The 24608-nt window shown below is 36.3% G+C and overlaps 1 protein-coding gene across 1 annotated transcript in view; it reads right to left on the bottom strand.

Moving 5' to 3' along the window:
• Positions 1 to 24608, bottom strand: part of PEX3 (peroxisomal biogenesis factor 3) — a 65860-nt gene that overhangs the window by 15410 nt on the left and 25842 nt on the right. The window contains exons 3-8 of the mRNA XM_044002081.1: positions 15870 to 15951; positions 8699 to 8742; positions 6464 to 6588; positions 6063 to 6129; positions 5898 to 5952; positions 5221 to 5389 (exon numbers count right to left, since the gene is read on the bottom strand). Coding sequence (XP_043858016.1) covers positions 5221 to 5389; positions 5898 to 5952; positions 6063 to 6129; positions 6464 to 6588; positions 8699 to 8742; positions 15870 to 15951 — 542 coding nt within the window. The remainder of the gene's footprint in view (positions 1 to 5220; positions 5390 to 5897; positions 5953 to 6062; positions 6130 to 6463; positions 6589 to 8698; positions 8743 to 15869; positions 15952 to 24608) is intronic.

Below are 24608 nucleotides of genomic sequence, written 5' to 3'. Positions count from 1 at the left end.
GTGCTTGAGGCCTTAAGGCAAATTTTAGAGAGAGGAATGCTTTGTGGGTGCATGACTGGGTCTGGAGGTTGAGGAAGCAGGGCCCCTCCTAAGCCTATTTGAGTCATTACCGCCATCTGGAGGCAGGACTTAAAAGCTTCCAGAATAAAAAGATCTAATTTTGGGAAAGTAATTTAAATTTAGGCAAAATATAAATTCCATGACTTCTTGAAATTTTGTTTCTCAAGCTGTGGCAGAACTCTTGGCCATGGACTCTGATTGGCATAGGTTTTTATTACTCCAGACTTTCAGCATGCCTTTACTCTAACGATTTTGCTTGGTCTGACAGCTACACTTGTTTTCATTTCATCTTATGTCTTTGCTAGCTCTGTCTTAGGTGAAGCCTACCTTTCTACTCCCCGGGGATTTTGCTAATTAATATGGGTCTTGTCAATAGCAAAGTCTGGCAATGTCCCTTAAGAATATGCCACTAGGTAGTTGTATATTGTTGTAGTTTTATGCTCAAGAAACCTTTTGATTATATCATTTGGTTTACCCAACTGGAGGGAGTGCCTTCTGCAAATAATAATAATAGTAGCCAACATTTATATAGTGTTTACTGTGTGCCAGGCGCTCTGCTAAGGGCTTTACAATTACTGTTTCATGTGATCCTCACAACAACCCTGTGAGGTAGGTGTTTTTATTATTCCCATTTTGCAGTTAAGGAAACCCAATGTGGACAGAAGCTAAATGACTTGCCCAGATTCATGTAGCTAGTAAGTGTCTGAGGCCAGATTTGATTTCAGATTCTCCTGACTCCAGGCCCAGTGCTCTACCCACTGCATCACCTAGCAGCCCCTGACAGTCTGCATGCTCAAGGAACTTACAATCTAATGAAAGAGCTTACAATTTAATGGCTATTATCTCAATTTAACCTCACAGCAGTCCAACAAGGTAGGTATTTTTATTATCCCTATTTTACAACTGAAAGACCAGGCAGAGAGAAGCTAAGTGACTTCCTCAGAGTCATATAGCTAGTTTGCAGCTAGATTTGAACTCAGGTCTTCTTAAGGCTGAGCCCTCTAGCCACTGTACTACCTAGTTGCCCAAGTAATATTGGTTTAGCATGTCCGTAATCTCACCTGTTCTTTACTCATGAATTAGACTTCTGAGTGGGCTTACTCACCAAGATAGCCTTGTGTAGATATTCAGTATCAGTTCTCATGCCAAGCACATTTTGATTCATGAAGAATTGTCTTCTGAATTTGATTAGCATAATTTCTCTAATAAGTCCACAAATGTGGATTATGCCATGAGGATCTGTCATATCTCATGCCCTAGGATTATAGATATAGAGCTAGAAGTGGTTCTCCAGTGCATTCCTCATTGCCCCCCGCCCCGCCAAATGTAGGTAATAGTAGCACCTATTTCACAGGATTGTTGTAAGGATTAAGATAACACATGTAGCACTCTGCATAGTTTAAAGTGCTATATAAATGCTAGCTATTATTAAATATCTATGTGAATAAAAACATACTGGAATATAATGGTGCCAGAATATTGGCATAAAACAATGTTCTTTTTTTTTTTTTTTTGGTGAGGCAATTGGGGTTAAGTGACTTGCCCAGGGTCACACAGCTAGTTAAGTGTTAAGTGTCTGAGGCCGGATTTGAACTCAGGTACTCCTGACTCCAGGGCCGGTGCTCTATCCACTGCGCCATCTAGCTGCCCCAACAATGTACTTTTAATATATATTAGTTCACTGTGACATACGTGCTATAATTATCTCTATTTTACAGTTGAGGAATTGAGGCAAACAGAAGTTAAATGACTTGTCCAGGGTCACACAGCTAGTAACTATGTTTGAGGCTGGATTTGAATTCTGGTCTTTTGTACTCCAGACCTAGGACTGCACTACCAGCTGCCTGTGTACTTTTTTTTTTGGGGGGGGGGGGTTAGGGCAAGAGGGTTAAGTGACTTGCACAGGGACACACAGCTACTAAATGTCAAGTATCTGAAGCTGGATTTGAACTCAGGTCCTCCTGAATCCAGGACCAGTGCTTTATCCACTGTGCCACCTGGCTGCCCCCTGTCTCTGTACTTTCTCCCATAATATAGTAAACAATAAATACATAAAAACACGAGCTACTTTGATGCAATAAAGAAACCCTAGAGGCTTTTCCAATAAGATCAAGGTAAAATAAAAGATTCCCCCATTACTATTCTCATTTAATATTGTTCTAGAAAGGCTATCTATTGCAATAAGATGCAATAAGACAAGATAAAGAAATTGAGGCTAAGCACAGGCAAAGAAGCAAAACAAATTATTATGATTTGCATATGAATGACTTACAGAATCCTAGAAATTCTGCTAAAAAGACACTGAAACAATGAACCATTCATTAAAGTAATATAAAGTATAATATCCAAATAAAACAACAGCTGATAGAAAAAGGAATTCCATTAAAATAATTTTTAAAATATATAAAATATCTGAAAGTCAGTCTACCAGAATATACTCAGGACTTACACAAATAAAACTATAATAAAATACTCTTTATGGAGATAAAGAAAGATATTAGGCCATGCCAATATAATAAAAATGCTACTTAAATTAATTTACATATTTAGTACCACACCAATTGAACTACCAAAGGTACTAGGCAAAATTAAAAAAAAAATTTATGTGAAGGAACATTCAAGAATTTCAAGAGAAATAATGGAAAAAAGAAATGAAGGAGGCCAACAGTACCAGATCTCAAACTGCATTATAAAGTAATAATTAGCAAAATTATTTGGTACTGGCTGACAAACAGAAAAGAAGGAACAAATTAGGTAGAAATATTCCAGAAGTAAATAACCATAGTACTATAATGTTCAACAAACCCAAGGATACAAAGTACAAGGTTAAGAGCAAAAATTACCGACCAAATTGTAAAGTTGTCCACCAGAAATTAGGTTTCAACCAACATGTTATATCATATAGCACAATAAACTCCAAATGTGATATATGACTTAGATATACAAGGTCATATTATAAGACAGGGGAAAGAGATATATTTCATAACTATGTCCAGAAGGAGAGTACTTAAGAAGGAAAATATAGAGAGATAATCATAGGTGATCAAGAGGATAATTTCAATCACATAACATTCAAAAACTTTTGCACAAACAAAATTAAATCAGAATTAGAAGTAAAATAATACACTGGGGGGAAAAATCTTAGTGGAAAATTTCTTTGCTAAAAGTATGGTATCTAAGATATATATAAAGAACTGATGCAAATATATGAAAATAAAGGCCTTCTCTAATTGATAAGTGGTCAAAAGATATGAACAGATAGTTTCCAAATGAACTAATTCAAACTATCAATAACCATATGAAAAATGCTTCAAATTCTTAATAATAACAAAAATACATATCTAAAAAATTCTGAGGTTTCACTTCAATTCCTCTCTGATTAGCAAAGGTGATGAAAGATGAATGTGGAAGTTTCAGAAAGGGATATGGGAAGATAGGCACAAAAACAATTTGTAACAATATCCTAAAAGTCATTAAATATTCCCCCCAAAACAATTTGTAACTATATTCTAAGTCACTAAATATGCTCCACATTGTACTTAAATATTTATAGCAGTACTTTTTTTGATGTAACAAATAACAAGAAACAAATTGGATGCTCATCAACTGAAGAAAGACTTTTAAAAATGGCATATTAATGTAATTGAATATTATTGCACCATATGAAATTATGAGTAAGATGAATTCAGAGAAAGCTGGAAAGAATTGTATGAACTTTCTTCCATACTTTTTTTTTTCTTTTTCTTTTTTTCAGGGCAATGAGGATTAAGTGACTTGCTCAGGGTCACACAGCTAGTAAGTGTCAAGTGTCTGAGGCCACATTTGAACTTAGGTCCTCCTGAATCCAGAGCTGGTTCTTTATCTACTGCGCCACCTAGCTTCCTCCTAGACTTGTATGAACTGAAACACATTGAAATGAACAGAAGAACCAGAAGAATAATTTACATGTTGACCACAACAATGTAATGATAGAATTCTCAATCAATGCAGGGAACAATCATGACTTGAGAAAACTGAAGAAACATGCCAGTTACCACTTGGTAGAAAGATGCACTAGAAATGCAAGATGAGACATACATTTTTAGATATGGCCAATGTGTTGAATTATTTTCCTTGACAAGTAAAGGCTTCTGTTTGAGTGGGTAGAGGAGTCAGTGGGTAGTGATATAGATACAAAAAACTAAACAAAGAAAAAAGACAGAAAAAGACAGAAAACAACAGAAAAATCTATAAGGGGACACAAATAGTTTTTGTACAGGATAAAATTTAACATACTCTTAAAAGTAAAAATAGCATGTATATAGGAGCAGCTTACAGTCTCATAAACAAGCTTATTTATTCATCTTTATATACTGAAATATTCATGTTTAATAATTACATTCAAAATTAAGTAAATGTAAAACAAAAAATGTGTGGATACATAAATAAGCTGACATGAATGTACAGAAATCTTTTTAAGGACATGGTTCTTTAATAAATATTTATCATGGGGTATGTGTATACAGTGCATAAAATAGGATGGCATGGAATCTATATATGTAAAGAGATAAAATTAAGTACTGATATTGTGCCATTCATTTTTTCACAAAAGATCAAAATAGGAAGCAACAGATATTTACTAGCCAATTTGATACCTTACTGTTCTTAAATGAGAACACAAAATGATTTCAATGTTAAGAGCTAGTACAACTATAACCTAGTTAATTCTTCAAGGATCAATGTTTTCATGTTTTCCTTCCATAAGTCCTCTATACCTTAAGTGACTAAAGCTGAAAAAAAAATTCATCACTTTGCAGCCAACCTGTTAATCAACCTCTCCAAATGTACCTAGGATGGTGCTTGGATAAAAAGAATACAGTCTATTGTTGCATTCATATTCAAAACCTTTCCAGTTTAATGGAAAGTCAAAATTCGTATTTCTCTAGTATAGCTTTTGAAAACCCAAGGTTACATTCCATAATGAGGCATTAAAGTAGTATTTTAATGGAAGACAATTACAGTAGTTATCAATCTACAATATTTAAAAAAATTAGTCTGTTTTCTTTCCCTTTAGAATTTGGTTTCCAAATTATTGAAATTTCATAAAATCATCTTTAAATTATTTTTTAAAATCCATACATTTGAGTTTTCAGAGATTAAAAAGGACAATGAAACAAGCACCTGAACTGCTAATGGAGTTTCTTCATCTGGCATCATATATTGACATAGTAGAGATTTGGATCCAGTCTTATCAGTCCATGATGAAGATGTATGCTGTTCAGTTATTTTTCTGATTTCTTTTAGTTTCTGCTCCAGCTCCAAAAGGGACAAAGAATGTTTAAGGGAAACACTGGGAATAAAGAAAAGGTTAAGTGGGGTAAAGCATACTAAATACTATACGTTAACATACTTTGTTTCTTGAAATTTGATATCCCCAAACCAAAACGAAAACCAAAAAACCCCCAAATACTTTAACAGATAGGATCTTGGCAGTCAGGCCTAGAACACAGTAGGGATTTAGTAAAGCAATGATGTTGGGGATTTCACAAGAGAAGTTCCATGGTAATTATAGATATTGCCAGCATGTCAATATTTCTGTCTGTTTGGCTTTTTTAAAAGCCCATGTAACACATTACACTAAAAATGAAAAAGTTTTGAATATACCAAGACATTTCCCACAATGAGGAAAGGCTCTAAGGAAGAGGGAGGATTCTCCAAAGTACTATAGGTAATACTAATCCAAAATTCTATTTGTCAATTTATTCTGTTGTCACACTGATTTTAATTATCTTCTTTAATCTATCAGTATTCTGGGAATATAAAGGATAAGAACTGGAAATTCACCAAGCTAGTCTTACCTTCCCAAAATTTTCTGTACAGCTTGTTTAACAACAGTAATCAACTCGGTCAGACCTATGGTTAAAAAACCAAAACAAAAACCAAAATCATTTCTTTAGTAATTCTTCATTACTACAAATAAAGTAAAATCAGTCAGTTCTCAGAAAAGCATCTTAGCATCTTACCATCTCCTAGGAGGTGCTGAATACTTGACAAATATTGCTGTTGGACTTCAGGGGGAGCAAGAAGTGTCTATAGATATGAAAAATCAAATTGAGTCAAAATGATGATCCACAAATGTCTTAATTTTCTTATTAAATTGCATTATGTTTAGTAACATTTTAATACAGTTTTCCTAGTCTATATGCTCTAGGCTCAATCCTCCCAAATGGGCAAAGGACAGTGCCATATAACATATAATAAAACTGGAAATGTAAATGTTAAAGGTCATAACCTTCTACCTCAGTTCATCATTCCTGAAATAGTCACATAGGCATGCTACCAGAATAATTTTTATGCACTACATGAACTTAGAGTTTCCTGAAATAAAGGAGAAACAGGTGTCTATTTAGTGTGATAAACTTACAGTGCCATTTTTGCCAACTGCTGCATTATCCAGATATATGTATCCACCAATAATATTTAATTGGACCCGCAGAAGGACAACAAGCATGCAAGTACTATATACAGCAACAATACTTCTTGTGAAACCTTCAAAGGGAAAAGGAAATAATTTTGGGGTTATTAAAATTAAAATACACACATATACAACAAAGCTGCATTATCCCAAGATTTTATTCATTCACAGGGTTTCTTTCTTTCGTTCTTTCTTTGCAGGGCAATGAGGGCTATGTGACTTGCCCAGAGTCACACAGCTAGTGTCAAGTGTCTGAGGCCAGATTTGAACTCAGATCCTCCTGAATCCAGGGCTGGTGCTTTATCCACTGCGCCACCTAGCTGCCCCCTAAGAGACCCAGTTTCTTAATTAAAATAATAAACAAAAATAGTTTCAGTAAAAAAGTTGTACAGTATCAGTTTAGAAACCTAAGTCAGGAAGGAATGGAAGAATCCTTGAAAGCTACGAAGTACACAGCATGACAAAAAAACAGAAGGACTGGACCCAATTAGCTCATCAAACTACATCATAGAACATCATTTGATATATCTGAAGAGAAATGGGGAAAAAAAAAATTACTAGTTTAAAAGAAAAGATTTCTAAAGTACAGCAATTTAATTAGTACAGATATAGGCTTTACAATTTGTAATTTGAAAAACAGCTATCAATTATACAAGAGTTAATTATGCAGTTCTTTTCTGCTTTTGATTATTCTATTATTCATAAATACCTTCATCAGAGAGGGTAGAGGCCCTGTTGAAAGTCAAATCTGTCATATTTTTCAACTTGTGAGTAGCTTTATAAAAATATTTAATGAAGAGAGTTGAAATTAATAATCTGAAAGGCAGCAAGGACAGCAGGAAAACAATAAGAAGACTTGGATTTAAGTCCTCATTATATCATTTACTAGCTGTGTGAATGAGGGATAAGTTCAGCCTTTCTGCACCTTACTTTCTCACAATGAGAGTCATGGAATTTAAAAAGTTTTATACAGATAGCAGCTATTAACATAATCAGTTAAGTCTAAAAACAAGAGGGAAGAAAGGGTAAATTACTTTTTGGGTATGTGTTAAAGAATTTAAAAATACATAGCACCAACTCAAATCTGATAGTGCATACTCTCAATCCCTCCCTTATTCCCTCAAAAACCTATGATATAAGAATTTTTCATTATTAGTTTTGGTTACTAGCCTTTTTAGAAAGGTAAAAAGCAATGAAAAAAATAAAAATCTTACTTTGTAAAGGGATTGGGAACAGAATAATAGCAGTTATTTAGTTATAAAATCTGAACCTGTGATTTCACTGGTAAAGAGAACTTCCAGATGAGAAAACTTCCCCTACCATCAGATCCACATCTTCCCTGCAACTTTTTAGAGATTCAGAATTTTAGAGATTTGTATAGATCACTGAGAGGTTAGGTGACTTTGCTCAGGGTCACAGAGCCAGGACACATCAGAGAATAGAATGCATTGAAAGGCAGAAAGGTACAGTGGATAGAGAGTTATCTTTGGAGCCAGGAAGACCTGTTTCATATCCCACCCTTGACCAGTTATTTACATACATTTTAATTAAACGTATGGTCCTTATTTCTGAGTATTTGTAATGCAGCTTTATGGCTTCCAGAGCAGATATAGAGATAAAGCCTGGGCCAGTGATTTCATTGATATGGAGAGTCCTTGGAGAAGGAAATGCCCTTGACTGCATTGCAGGTCAGTACCTTCTCTACAACTTATAGTCTTTGAAAGTTGAAGTACTCAGAGATAAAGTGACTTGCACAGGGTGAAAAAGACAGCATATGTCAGAGGCAGAACTTGAACCCAGGTCTTCTGGTTCCAAGGACGGCTATCCATTACACCATGCTGCCTTTCTCTTCTAATACCATTCAGAAATGTTCAAGCTAAAACAAAACAATTTTTAAAAAGTTTTATCATGAATGTTTACATTGTAAAGTATAGTTGAATAAAGCCACCATCTAACTTGAATAAAATGAAATTTTTATTCACTTTGTAATAGCAGAGGTATAAAAAACACAAACACTTATTGTGGGCTACTTTATGTGTTATAGGGACCATATTATATAAAAATTAACCACAAAATAAAGCACTAAAACTGACAGTAAGAATATCAGCAACAAAACCTTATATTTTAGAATTATAATTATTTCAGTTACATTTTAACATGCATACACACAATATGGAAGCTTACTTATTATCTTCAGATCCTCCCATATTTCTAATTTGTTTGTAGGCCTAAGGGAGAAAAAAACACATTGCAATACTTAAATTCAGAAAATGAGAAATTAATCTATAGAATCTAAAGGAAAAAGTATTGTTATAAAACATGCTATTAAAATCAACATACAGATTATTTGGGGACAGATTGTCTAGCTTCATTTTGCAGATGCTATGATATGCTGACTTCATTATGTGCATGAATAACAAAAGGGTACTGCAACACAGCATGTTTTTGAAACGAGTCTTTCATATAGATGAAAGGAGGACCTAAATCACATCAGTTTTGACTTTCTTGCTATAAAGAAAACCAAAAGAAGAAAATGCAGACATATGGAAGGATGGGTCGTATTTTGCTTTGGAGAAGCAAAGAAAAGAATGGTTCGTTTTAACGTATATCCAAAGGCAAAAAGAAACATTATTTCATGGGATATCCGGTCATCTTGTAGTAGTAATGATGATAAGTATGTGCAAAAAGACCATCATGAAAATAATTGAAGCCAGTGCACCAATTTCAGCTGTCAAGGATAAAGAGATAAAGAAGCTCTATACAGGATTTGATAAAACCCACCATTTTAAATCAATATGCCCTCTGATGACTTTAATGCAAAGGTAGGGAAAGATGAGGATAGAGAGAAACATACATATATGAAAGATGGCTTGGTGAAAAAAAAAACAAGAGAGAACAAGAACTAACAGACTGTGCAGAAGCCACACACTATTATGTCACAAACCTTTTCTTCAAGAAAAGAAATTGTAGGGTTTGGACATGGTGAGCACCAATTATATTACCAAAAAATAAAAGACTGTATTTTAACAAATATGAAAAGATACTATTGACGTGGAAGTTATTATAATACCATAGATTTAGAGTTAGTACAAGAGACCTGAGAGATCATCTAGTACAAGCTTCTCATTTTATAGATGAGGAAAATGAATCCCAGACATGTTAAGAGACCTTGTCCAAGGCTCCCAAAAGCAGTAAGTGGCAGAGGTAGAATCTGAACCCAAGTTCTCTGACTACAATCTACTGATTTTTCCACTGCCTCTTATTTTTAAAAAGTTTCTTGTGTAAATCTGGACCACTGATTTATTAAGGCAAAGATCAAAACTTGTTCTTAAAAAATGAGAAAAATAGGGAGTAATTTTACAACGATCTGCAATGTATAAAGGGAAACAAACAACAGATATGACATCAATATTGATTATAATAACTACACAGAAATTCAACCATTGTAAATCTATTGCCCTAAGCAGAAGACCAAAAGAGCCAAGCATTTGGTACTGTGATAAAGATGGAGTAGTAGACCTGCATTCTTAGTCATCTCAGATTTCTACCATTTATACTTGTGATGTGTGATTGTGGTAAAACATCCAGCTCTCTCAGCCTCAGTTTATCATCTTTGATGTGGCAGTGATAGTCATAGCCCTGCCTACCTCACAGGGCGATTATGAAGATCAAGTGAGCTAATCCATGTAAAAGTTTTTTACTCAATTGTTTTAGAAAAAAATATTCTTTAGTTGTTTCACTTGTCTGGTCTTCTCAAAAACATTTATTAAGCACCAAATGTGTAGGGAACTGGACTAGCGGATGTATAAAGTTTAGCTAAGACATGACCTCATGGAGCTTATGGTCTAGAAGGAGGGAAAGACATTTACATAGATAATTATAGGAAAAAGAATTAGACTGGTGATTCTCTTAGTATGGGGAACTTTGGAATGAAGAAACTCAATCTCCCAAAGAATGCTGGCATCTTTTCTGCAACTTAATAGTATTACAAAGTTAATGGGGCACTAAAATTTAAGTGACTTGTTCAGGGTAACATAAGCAAGATGCATCAGAGGCAGGACTTGAAAATTGGTCTTTCGGCTTCAAGGTCTGCTCTCTATCACTAACCCTCACTGTCTCTCATGGATAACTGTAATACATAATGTGCATAACACATAAGTGCATTAGGAAGGTACAAAACACATTTCTATGTGAAATGTAGATGCTTTCATGGACTATAAGCTCAATATGAGACAATAATGGAATACAGCAACCAGAGAAACTGATCTGATCTCAGCTTGCATTGAAAAGAACAGCATCAAGAAAAGAGTCTAGATATCTGGTTGTCTTGTCTGCATCTCAAATTCAACATGTCCAAAACTGAATTACCTTGCTCTCTAAATTGACATATTGTTCTAAACCCACCTTCTACTGAGAGAACCTCCACCTTTCAAGTCACTGAATAAATTAGCTTCAGAGTCACACTCGACTGTTTCTTCTCCCTTATCCTCAATATGTGAACACTTCTCATTGCTTTCAGTTTCTCCTCTTTTCAATAAATCCTCCATATGGACAACAAAATAATTTTCCCAGGGTGAAGGTCTAACCAAACCACTCTCCTATACAAAACCATTAGTAAAAAAAACATTGTAAGTCTATTGCCCTAACCAGACCAAAAGAGCCAAGAATTTGGCACTGATAAAGATGGAATGCTTTACTTAGTAGAGTTGCATTCTAGTCTGAGATTTCTACCATTTATACTTGGTGGCTCCTATTTTTAGTCTAGCATGTAAGGTACTTTATACTCTATCTCCAATATACCTGTCAGTCTTAATCACATCAGTCCCTTTTATGAACTCTGTGTTCAAGACAAACTGGAAAATGAGATGTTCACTGTATTTCATATGCTAAATGCCACATTTGCATAAGTTATCTCCAATTGAAGAAATGTACTCTGTTCTCCTCTGTGGACTTTAAAAAAAACATTTTTTTTTTGGTGGGGCAATGAGGGTTAAGTGACTTGCCCAGGGTCACACAGCTAGTAAGTGTCAAGTGTCTGAGGCCGGATTTGAACTCAGGTACTCCTGAACCAGGGCCGGTGCTTTATAGAATAGAAGGTAGGCTTTTTGAGGGCAGGGGTTTGTATCTCCAGCACCCAGAATAACACTTTGCACTTAAATGCTCAGCAACAAGCATTTAATAAGCTCCTACTATATACCAGGAAATTTGCTAAGCATTGGAGATATAAAGAAGGGCAAAAGATAAGAGTCTGCTCTCAAGGAACTTACAATCTAATGGAGTTTAGAGTCTAAATATTTGCTGAACTTATTTTGTTGTATTATTTTGACCTGACATTTCTTTGATATTAGTGATTTTTTTATTGTACTTTAAATTAATTTGTGATATGTCTCAGATTTTTACCCTTTTTCAAAAGTAAAACTCTTCACACTTGATAAACCATGGCACACTAAATAGTTGTCAAATAATAATCACAAAACATACTTGATCTTGGGTGCTCTTTCTTCAACCACATACATCTAATTACATTAGCTAGAAACAAAATGAGAATTTAAGTGCACATAACTCCTAGAAATCTTTTCATCATAAAAAAATTTATTCAAATGACAATCATCAGAAAAATGCTAGTATCAGTAAGGTACATCTCTTAGACTCTTTATTTCATGTTTTGACCTGGCAACAAACTTCAACCGTATCCATTTCACCTACTATGTTGTACATACTTGGCACCTCTTAAAACATTTTCAGATTGGGAAACTTCCTGGAAATGAACTAATATAGCATTTACCAAGTGCTTCAGCTAAATCCTGGGGATGCAAAGAGAAAAGACAGATGGTCCCAGCTTTCAATGAGCTAGCATTCTAATGGAGGAGACAACACAGATGGAAGGTTTCAGCTGTAAGTCAGAGTGGCAAAGCAGATAATAATGCCTTTTCTTTAATGTCATTTCCACTGATATAATCCTATCATTTTTGACTATTGAACCATTTGATACTTCCAATGGCTTCAGTGGCAAGAATTTTATTTTCTGGGTTTTCTGTGACTGTAGGACCTATAGGAGTAGTTGCCAGGTTGCATCTCTACAGGGAGTTGCTTCACAGGAGAATAGTTGAAGATACTGGGCTAGAAGCATTGTGATTATCAAGGCTCTTGGGCTCAGGGGCATGGCTTGTCTCCATGATGGTCTTCTGGGAGATGGTGGACAAGGCAGTGGTGGTGGTGGTGTGGTTGTTTGACCACCTGGTCAAACCTGGCCTGGCACATGCTGCCTCTTGTCTCTCCCTCAGGGGCCCCTGCTACTTCAGCTTGGCTGGCTGGCCTGCTTTGTTAGTGGTAGATGATTAGCTTAATTATATGTATGGCTACCGATATTATCACAGAATACTGACAGCTTAACATTGTAGCATCATAGGACCATAAATTTGGAGCTGAAAGGACCAGAGAGGTCATCTAGGTCATAATTTTACAAAGGAGGAAATTGAAGCCAAAAGAGTTTACATGTTTTGCTGAAGCAACAAGATAGTAAATGGTAGAGCTAGGATTTGAACCTCAGGACACTGGCTTCAAATCCAGTATTCCTTTCACTGTACCATGCCAGTTATTTTTGTCTGTCATGGTAAGGCCAAAAACAACTTCTTTTTTTCCCCTCCCAAATCTTCTTCTAATTCTTTATTTTTCTAGATATTATTTTCTTTCAAAATTTTGAGTTCCATGTTTTCTCCCTCCCTTTCACTCCTTCCTCCACTCACTCACTGGGAAAGGTAAGCAATTTATCAATTATATATGTGAAATCATGCAAAATATATCCATATTAGCCATACTAAAAAAAGAAGTGAGAAAATTATATTTCATTTTGCACTCAGAGTTCATCAGTTCTCTCTGGAGGTAGAAACCATTTTTTCATTATAAGTCCTTTGGAATTGTTTCAGATCATTGTATTGATCGGTATAGCTAAGTCTTTCACAGTTGACCATCATTACAACATTGCTGTTACTGTGCAGAATGATTTCCCGATTTTTCTCACTTCATTTTTTTATCAGTTCATATAGGTCCCAAAGACCTTTACTGCTTTATTAAAGATTCTTTTAAAACAAACTAAAAAAAAAAATCAGCTGCCTCACATTTGTCTTTGTGTCAATATTCCAATTACCCAAATGTATTTAATGGATTCTTTCTTTTCTTTCTTTCTTTCTTTTTTTTTTGGTGAGGCAATGGGGGTTAAGTGACTTGCCCAAGGTCACACAGCTAATACGTGTCAAGTGTCTGAGGCCGGATTTGAACTCAGGTACTCCTGAATCCAGGGCTGGTGCTTTATCCACTGCGCCATCTAGCTGTCCCCTTAATGGATTCTTTCTAATTCCAAGATTCTATGGTTACAAAGCAGACACTATTCCCAACTCTGATCATCATATAACACTCCCATTTATGTGTCATGAACAAAGTATATTCCTATGCATCTTTAACCTTATGGAGGTGGGTGATTCCTCTAATGTTTCAGATAGCAGCATTCTAGTATACTCTTGTTCGTATCCTCACACAAGGTCACCCAGGGGACCCACCCAATATAAGGGAGGGGAAGAGCTTTCTTGTTTTCTCCTAATAACATGAGAATTTCAGCACAGCATGTGGGGTAGCTACTATTTATCCACTCACCTCATAAAGTGACTAGTCCACCTTCTTTTGTGAACACATTTCTTTGATGACATTGTTTCATCTGATTCTTTTTCATAGTTACTTTATGTTGAAGCCTGCTCACATCTACAATCGGCTCCTTCAATGCCTTCAGAGCGACACTCATTTTTGATTCTTTGGAGACTGTAGGGTCCCATGACTAGAGGCCATACAACAAGACTGGTAGAATAATGGCTTGTATAGTATGAGCTTTCTCAGTATACTCACTCCTGCTCTAAACTTCCATAATGTGTTTCTCCTCAAGATATACTGCTTATTCTTCTGTGCTGGAAGTTGCTATTTCCCATAGAGAAGCTTGCATCTGAGATAATTTCTTTCTTTCTTTCTTTTTTTTGGTGAGGCAATTGGGGTTAAGTGACTTGCCCAGGGTCACACAGCTAGTAAGTGTTAAGTGTCTGAGGCTGGATTTGAACTCAGGTCCTCCTGAATCCAGGGCCAGTGCTCTATCCACTGCACCACCCAGCTGCCCCTGAGATAATTTCATCAATGAATTTGAGCCTAAAAATGTCTTCAGAGAAAATATTTTCATGACCTTCCTGAATTGTTGAACCAAATATTTTATTTCCTCAGATTTTTCCCTCCTAGGTCAGATCAAAGTAACTGAAAATAGAAGGGACTAGGGAGTTGTAGGGGGAAAAAATGGGGCAAATATATGATTAAAATATCATTCAGATGCAATAATAAACATAGCTTGCATGGTACTTTCCCATAAGGTAGGCAGGGTAAGCAGTATTATTTATATTTTATAGATAGGTAAACAAATTATTGAGTGATATAGCTAAGTGGCAATGTTGGGACTAAAACCTATGCCTTCTGGCTTTAAGTTCTGTATTCTTTCCAGACAAAATGCTTGTGTCTCCAGCAGAATGATTTAGATAATAGATTGGCAGGGGGCAGCTAGTTGGCACAGTGGATAAAGCACAAGCCCTGGATTCAGGAGGAGCTGAGTTCAAATATGGCCTCAAACACTTAACACTTACCAGCTGTGTGACCCTGGCCAGTCACTTAACCCTCATGCGCACCCTTCCCCCCCCCCCAAAGATAGTAGATCAGCAGCTAAGGAATTTGGGGTTTAGAGCAATTAAGTTTAATGTTGAGATATAGGGACTAGAAATAGATAATGGGAGGACAGGCTGAGAATGGTGATTAAGACTGCAGAACAATCCTGCGGAATGTCAATGACAAGTGTCTAAGTATTTAAAGATAATTTGTAGGAAATAACAAGCAAATAAAATATGATTATAAGAGCATTTAAACTATATTAATTAAAATAACCTTTTTTTAAAAAATCTAATTTATTGTTTTTTGGGTTTTTTTTTTTTGGTGAGGCAACTGGGGTTAAGTGACTTGCCCAGGGTCACACAGCTAGTAAGTGTCAAGTGTCTGAGGCTGGATTTGAACTCAGGTCCTCCTGAATCCAGGGCCAGTGCTCTATCCACTGCACCACCTAGCTGCCCCAAAATAACCTTTGTGAAACTATTTTCCAATTCCAACTAAAATCTATTTTCATAAGTTTTCCCATATTAATGCATAAAGCTCTTACAAAAACTTCATAATCCTAAATTTAAAATATTCCTGCATATTGAAAAAACTGCCTATTTACATGAACCTGTAAATTTGGGATTTTTGTAGATTTATTTACTAAATAAATTTTCCTTGTATTTACCTGTTCTTTAGAAGAGCTGTGAGATTCTCAGAATTTAACTGCTGCATTAAGGCATCTCTCAATGTGGGAAGCATAGATAGCACTGGAATTCAAACAAAAATGTCAGTTAAAACACTAGAAATTATTTAAGTGAATAACATGAATAGTCTTATGCTATTTGGTAATACAACACATTTTGATAGGTATGTGTTGGCAAAGAGAGTGAAAAATGGAAATTTAAATTAATGTTTCTTTTTACTTATAGCTTCTGCTTTACACTTCCATACTAATTTAAGGGGAAAGGACTTATTAAAAGTTAAGTAGAGATAAAAAGTTATGCATTTTTGTAAAAAGAACATTAGACTAGTCAGGAGAACCAGAGTCCTAGTTTTGTTTCTATCACTGCCTGTGTGATTTGGGGTGAATTATTGTACATCTCTATGTTACTGTATATTATCTTTATCTAACTCACAGGAATTCTGTAAAGATAAAATGGGAATCTATGTGAGAAAGTGCTTTGGAAATAATGCAGGAAGTACTATGCATTATACAGATTATTATTTCACTTACTGATGCCAACAATAACCTAAGAAACCCCAAATAAATATACAAGTATAAATAAAATTTATTTCTAATGCTAGGTTCTACAATTTAAAATGACAAAATAGGGGGAAATGGATGAATACGAAACAAAATTACTAAGCATGAAGCATTAATTCTAAAACGTAAAAATGAAAAATAAATGTGTATTTAATTTCTTTGACTAAGTATTTTTCTATTGTCTTTTAGATGACCTGCAATATTAATTCTTCAGAGACATAGTGTTTCCATTAATCATAGCTATACAGCATCACTGGTAAAACTACTGATATTAAAAATATGGAAGCTTGGGATTACTATCAGGGTCTGCTACTAAGACTTTACATTAGAAACAGAAGGTCCAGTCAAAGCTGAGAACAAAATGGCCTTTGATTTAGCTCATTTAGAAGACCATCTAAAAGAGCATGGTGAGGTAGTACGCTGGGGCAGCCCACCAACCCCCTAACATTGGGTAACCCTCGTCATCTCTAAAGTTGTAGAAGTTGGATAGTCTGTCTACATTCAAATACTTTACTGATTCCTTTTCTTTAAGAGTATTTAATTTTTTTCCAATTATATGTAAAGAAAAATTTTGACATTCATTTTTTATGAAATGTTGAGTTCTAAATTTCTCCTCTCTCTCCCCTTCCCCTTCCTAAGACAGTAAGCAATTTGGTATAGGCTAATATGTGCAATCATGTAAAAGATATTCCCATCTTAGTCATGTTGTGAAAGAAAAAACAGAACAAAAGGGAAAAAAAAAACTACAAAAGAAAAAAAAAGTGAAAATAGTATGCTTCAATATACATTCAGACTCCGTAAGTTCTTTCTTAGGATATGGATAGAATTTTTCCATCATGAGTCTTTTGGAATTGTTTTGGGTCATTGTATTACTAAGATTTAAGTCAATTATAGTTGATCATCACACAATGTTGCTGTTACTGTGCATAATGGTCTTCTGGTTCTGCTCACTTCACTCTGCATCAGTTCATGTAATTCCAGGTTTTCCTGAAATCTGCCTGCTTGTCATACCAATTCCTTTTCTAAAAGTTAACTAACCACTTCTTGAATATTAAGTTCTAGAATAATCCCTCACTAGTCTGGCAAACCTGTCAAAATACATAAGTTTAAATCCTGAATGATCATTTAAAAAAAAGATATTTGAAACACATTATTATGAGCTAAATGAAAAAAAGAATGGGAATGAAAGCAACAAACAAGATTCACCACTTAATATTGTGATGGGACTGCAGCAGTCTTTTAATAAAGACACAAACACAATACACTGCTCAAATCATAGGACATTTGCCTATAAAACTAGACCTCTGACACTGGGTTCTAGCTTCATCCCCTTATAGGTCATCATCTTCACCAGGGAAAGAGGTTGTATGAGCAATTTCTAAGTCCTATTCATATTGTATTGCCAGTGTTAGGTCCATGACAACCTCTGAAAGTGTAAGAGCAGGCTTGCAAAAAACTCCAAATTAGGGTTTTCAATAAGTTTTCTAGCAAGTCAAAGGAAGGGCTTCTAAAAGATGTAGTTACTTGTGGCTGAAATGTCACAGTATTGGAGATTCTTCTTCCCATGACAGACGAATGATTTTGCCTTGGCTTTTCTGTCCTTAATATCCACTTTGCTGCCACACAACACTATAGGGTTATTTTCACATGCTTATACCAGATCTCTGTGCCAGTTAGAGACATTCTTTTTTCCCCCCCCAGAGGGGACATTCTTATAAGTAACTTTTGATGCTATATCAAACAATACAATGGCACACTGAGCTTGGATGTAATAACCATTTCTCAAGACCACCACGTTTCTCTTGGTCAGCTGTATCCCATATGTTGAATTTAATAGGAACTCTGTTAGTATGGAACATGAGACAATGGACCTCAATACCCAAAGTAGCTACATACTTCTCAAATTCACCAGTCAAGTGAGTGGTTTTTCACAAGCTCTATCATCAGATAATACAAGGTTGAACTTGGAGGTGGTTTTCCTTAGGTGGCAACCATGATAGTTCTTCAAGAAGTATCTTAGTCTCTGCCTGACTGAATGATGGAAAGATGGCAGAAGTGCAATTCCATGATCTTTTTTTAAAAATGTAAATTGACAATATATTTAAACACAAAATTCAAATCCAATTCAATAGACATTTATTTAGCTTGTATTACATGTATGGAACTGGAGGTATAAAAATAAAAAACAACAGTTCTAACCTTTAAGGATCTTGCAATGTAAGTAAGATGGGAATGGAGTAGGAAGGGGGCATTGCACTTGCATATATCCAAAATATAAGGTAGAATGTGATATATCAATCTATGAGAATTTATTAAATGCCCATTTTTGTGCCAAATGTTGTGCTACATATTAGGGATCCAAAGACAAAATGAAACAATTCTTGCCCTTACAGAGCTTACATTTCAAATGGGGGACACTACATACACTTCTAAGTTTACAGAAAATAAATGCAGTTTAAGGAACATTATCTTATGAAGGTCAGACAATAGGAATCTGGTATACGGCCTCCTGGGAGGGCAGGTAGAGGGCCGGAAATAAACATTTATAAAATGCCAACTATGTACCAGGCACTGTGCGCAGCACTTTTTTTTTTACAAATATTGTCTCATTTGATACTCACAACAACCTTGCAAGGTGGGTGCTATTATTATCCTCTTTTTACAGATGAGGAGACTGAGTGTGACAAAGAGCAGTTAAGTGACTTGACCAGGGTCAGCTAGTGTCTGAGTTCACATCTGAACTTAGGTCTTCCTTACTTTAAGCCCAGCACTTGGTTTACTGCACTATCAGCTGCCAGTGAAAGCAGGGTCTCACAACAGATGAGATAAAGTATAAGGGGCTAAAATTCTAGCTATACTATCTAAAATCTAATGAGTGCTCGCCAATAAATTTTAAGTTTTAGCAAGAGTATTTAAGTGTTTAAGTATTTATTAAAGAGCATTAGGATCAGAGAGAAAGGTAAAAATCTAGCTATTTCTAAGAGACCCCCCCCATCAACCAACCTGCCATGGTGAGGTCAGGAACAAAAAGGGCCCAACACCTCCTGTGAAACTGGGAACATCCCCTCCACAGGCACACGTGGCTCCAAGCTAATTGACTGGTAGCTTTGATAGACAGTACCCACGAGCAAACGTCATTTCCTGACGCCAAGGACCTGACCGCATGGCCTGCCCTCAGACGCCTTCTCCTCATGGCGGAGCTTTCCTACAGTACCTCTCCAGCAGGTGGCATCATTCCAATTGTTACAAAAGCATGAAATTTAAGACATGCATTAAAGTAATGCTGAAACATTCACTACCTTATACCATCTATTTTGCAAAGTATACATATGACTTGTTTGTTTGGCCTGTTTTGAATGAAGCCATACTGATTTTTGTGACTTTTCTAATGGTATATTCTAGATTTTTCCCAGGAATTGAAGTCAAATTCACTGGTTTATATTTTATAAAATTCAGTCTCTTCTCCCATCCCCCTCTTTGGGGAGGAGGGGAAATCAGAACATTTCCTCTTCTACAATTATATTGCAACTTTCCTATTCTCCGTTATCTTTCTTTTTTTTTTTTTTTTGCGGGGCAATGGGGGTTAAGTGACTTGCCCAAGGTCACACAGCTACTAAGTGTTAAGTGTCTGAGGCCGGATTTGAACTCAGGTACTCCTGAATCCAGGGCCGGTGCTTTAACCACTGCGCCATCTAGCTGCCCCTCTCCGTTATCTTTCAAAGACCACAACTGATTCATCAATCATACCTTAAAATTCTTTAAGTATCTAAGGAAATGGATATATATTTTTTCCACCTTGACTGATAACTATAATGACCTGAAGTAATGAAGAGGCAGTAGGTGTTCTCCTACCAGCTCTATACTTAGTACACTGTCCCCCTCTCTTGAATCCCTAGCCCACTTATCATTGATAGATTCTGCCCAGACAAGGCTCAGTTATGGCTCACTCCCAGAATTTCTCACTTTTGAGCCTACCCACATACTGTAGAATGAAGGTGGAAAAAATCATGTAGCTGTTCTGACTGGGTCCACTATAAATTTAAGTTATATAACTTCAACTAGGCCCTCACTGCTGCTAGTCCATTCTCTGCAGCAGCTTTTCCAAACCTTTTTCATCCCCCCTCCACCCTGCTATGGTTCCCCCACCTCTCCATACTCTCAGCTGAAAATCTTGCTTCATATTTTACAGAAAAAATTGAGGCCATTTGCCATAAGCTCCCTCTTTTTCCTCTCTTCCTCATCTCCTTTCACTCAAAGGTCTTCTGACACCTTCTCCTCCTTCATACATTTCACATAAGGCTAATCCCTCTGCTTGTTAAAGTGATCCCATTCCACCCTGTCTCCTCTAAAGATTGTCCCCTTTGTCAACTCCAAACTTTCTCTTATTTTAAATCTCTTCCTCTCTACTAGCTCATTTTCTACTGCTTAAAACCATGCCCATTTCCCCCCATACTGAAAAAATCCTGACTTGATTCTTCCATCCCTGCTATCATCCTATGTCTCTTTGTAGCTAAACTTCTCAAAAAGACCATATGCATTAGGTGCCTCTACTTTCTCTCCTCTCACTCTCAACCTCTTACAATCTGATTTCCAACCTTATTTTTCCATTGAAATTGCTCTCTCCAAAGTTACTAATGATCTTTTAGTTGCCAAATGCAATGTCCTTTTCTCAATCCTCAATTCTCCTCTACCTCTTCTGCAGCCTTTGACACTTTATTATGCTCTTATCTTCCATATTCTCTTTTCTCTCCTACCTATCTGACTGCTCCTTCTCTGTTTCCTTTGCTGGATCCTCCTCTAGATCATGCCCCCTAACAACAGGTGTCCCTCAGAATACCATCCTGGGGCCTCTTCTCTTCTCTCTCTGTACTACTTCACTTGGTGATCCCATCAGTTCTCATGGATTTAATCATCATTTCTATGCTGGTGATTCTTTTTTTTTTGGTGGGGCAATGAGGGTTAAGTGATTTGCCCAGGGTCACATAGCTAGTAAGTGTAAGTGTCTGAGGCTGGATTTGAAATCAGGTCCTCCTGAATCTAGGGCCAGTGCTTTATCCACTGCTCCACCTAGCTGCCCCCTATGCTGATGATTCTTAAATCTACCTTTCCTGCCCCAACCTCCTGGCTGCCCTCCAATCTCACATCTCCAATTGCCTTTCAGACATCTCAAACTGGATATCCAGTAGACATCTCAAACTCAATGTGTACAAAACAGAACTTATTATTCTTCTCCCTAACCCCCACCTTCTCTCTCTCTCTCTCTCTCTCTCTCTCTCTCTCTCTCTCTCTCTCTCTCTCTCACACACACACACACACACACACACACACACACACACACTACTGTAAAGGGCAATCCCATCCTCTTAGTCCCTTAGATTTACAAGGTAGGAGTCATTCTGGATTCCTATCTCCCATATCCAAGCTGTTGTCAGGGCCTGTCAAATGTGCCTTTGCAACATCTCTCAAATCTGTCCTCTTCTCTCCTCTAACACTGCTACCACTCTAGTGCAAGCCCTCATGACCTCACACTTTCATTAGTGCAATAGCCTACTGGCGGGTCTGCCTGCCTCAAGTCTTGCCCCACTCCAATCTGTTCTACATCTAGTCACTATAGTGATTTTCTTTTCCTAATGAAGGTCTGATCATGTAATTCTACCCCCCACCCCCACCCCCAGCTTCCCCAGCCAATAAATTACAGTAGCTTCCTTTTGCTTCCAGGAGTAAATACAAAATGCTCTGTTTGGCATTCAAAGCCCTTCATAACCTAGCCCTCTCCTACCTTTCCAGTCTTCCTACACCTTCCTTCCCAACAATTCTTTGATCCAGTAACACTGGCCTCCTGGTTGTTCCATGAACAAGACACTCCATCTCTCAGCTCCAGGCATTGTATCGATCCCTATCCCGTTTCCTCTCTGACTACTCACTTTTCTGACTGCCTTTAAGGACCAACTAAAATGTCACTTTCTACGGGAAGTCTTCCCTAACCACTTTTAATTCCAAGTACTTTCTCTCTTTTAATTATTTCCTATTTATTCTGTATATGGTTTGCTTTGTATATATTTGTTTCCACGTTATTTCCCCCATTAGGTTCTGAGCTTCTTGAGGCAGGGACTGTCTTTTGCCTCTTTTTGTATTCCTACCGTTTAGTACACTGGTACATAGTAGGCACTATCATTAAATAATTTAATATTTAGCACTACCGACATGATTCTTACAGGTCCCCCCTCTCTACTGTGCCATGCTGCTTCTTCTCTATTTGCAGACCATAATTAAATTCTCTATGCAGTTTTCTTTAATCTGTCCAACTCTTTGTAACTCCGTTTGGGTTTTTCTTGGCAAAGATAGTGTAAGAGTAGTTTGCTATTTCTTTCTCCAGCTCATTTTACTGATAAGGAAACTGAGGCAAACAGCATTAAGTGACTTGCCCAGAATCACACAACTAGTAAATGTCTGAGGCTGGATTTGAACTTTGGTCTTCTTGACTTCTAGGCTAGGCGCTATGTCCACTGTGCCATCTAGCTGTCTAAATAAAATTATAATGAATCAAGGTAATGTAAGCAAAAGATACAGACTTAAATAGTATCTAATTTTGTCAAATACCAAATCATTGAAACCAATAGTAATTATGTTAAAGATAATGGCAATTATCTGAGCATATTCAAACTTTTTACATTCAGCTAAAAGTGGGCCTCGGAAAAACTTAGCTCTGAAATATTATATTTACAAGTTAAAAATAAGAGTCAGTGAATTACACATGAACTTAAAAATACTAGAAAGTTAAATAATTAAAATCCTAAAACAAATACAAAATGAGAAATTTTGAAAATTAGGGAAACAAACAAACAAAAGGTCTACAGAACAGAGCAAACTAAATGCTGTTCTTTCAAAAACCTAACAGAATCATTAAACCATTAACTAGGATCAGGAAAACCAAATTGCCAGAATTAAAAATTAACAAGATAAATATACAATATGGAGGAAATAAAATTATCATAAATCATTATAAACATTTATATGCCAGCAAAACTCAGAATTCAAAGGAAATTATTCAGCCCCTACAAAAATATAAAATACTCAAACCAGGAAAACAAGAAACAGAAGTTTTGTTTTTTAAACAACTGAATCTCAGAAAAAAAAGACTATCTTTTCATTTCCCACTGTCCTCTAGATATGCTAGCTGTAGCAATAAAAGAACAAAAATCAAAGGCATAAACATCAACAGTCAAGAAAATTAACCCTATATATGTACAACAGGATGGTGTATTTAGAAAACCCCAGAAAAAGCAGCAAAGAAATTAAGACAATAGTTAACACTAATTTAAGCCCTTCACTTTTTAAACATAGAAGCTGCTGAATCCTGACTGCAGCTCCAATATTTGAATTGGTTTTTTTCTGGCTGCTTGAAGTATTTTCTCTTTGACCTGGAAGATCTGGAATTTGGCTATAATATTCCTGGGAGTTTTTTTTTTTAGGATTTCTATCACGTGATCAGTGGATTCTTTTAATTTCTATTTTTAACCTCTGGATCTAAGTTTTTCCTTGATAACCTTTTGAAATATGTCTAAATGATCTCTCCTTGATAAAATTTCAGGGAATTTTTGTAACTCCTTTTCCATTTGGCCAGTTCTGCTTTTTGTATCTTTTTTTTTTTTTTACCAGTAGGCCTATTCTGTTCTCTATGAGAACTGGACTTAGCTGTGAATCATATTCCCTTCCTGTTCCCAGAAACAGGTGTAGCAAGGAGGGAGAAGATTATGCCTCCCATAGGTTAGGGAAAGTAAGTGTGCATATTTGTTATTGTAGTGGCACCCCAAGAAATCCAAAGATTCCAACCCCTTAAGCCAAGGGAATAACAGCTTTCCCACTTCAAGTATGAGGTGTGGCAGGGCATGGCCCCAGTATGCTGACAAGCAACACTAAGGCCTGCAAGATGATATGCAGGACAGGAGGGATGTTGCATATTCTGATACCCCATTATCAAAGATTCCCTCTTAGTTATCTGGCCAGTTTTTTTTTTTTTTTTGCATTACTTCTTGCTTTTAATTCCCTCCCCTTTCTTTGTTTTGTAAAGATACAAAAGACCAGGTCTTCTCTTACTCTAGCGAGACAGATTTTCCATAGTGAGTCTGTCTCTTAGCCATATATCCTCTTTCCTAATAA

Source organism: Dromiciops gliroides, chromosome 4 (assembly GCF_019393635.1).
Source record: "Dromiciops gliroides isolate mDroGli1 chromosome 4, mDroGli1.pri, whole genome shotgun sequence".
Lineage (NCBI taxonomy): Eukaryota > Metazoa > Chordata > Mammalia > Microbiotheria > Microbiotheriidae > Dromiciops > Dromiciops gliroides.
This window is presented reverse-complemented; position numbering and strand designations above follow the sequence as displayed.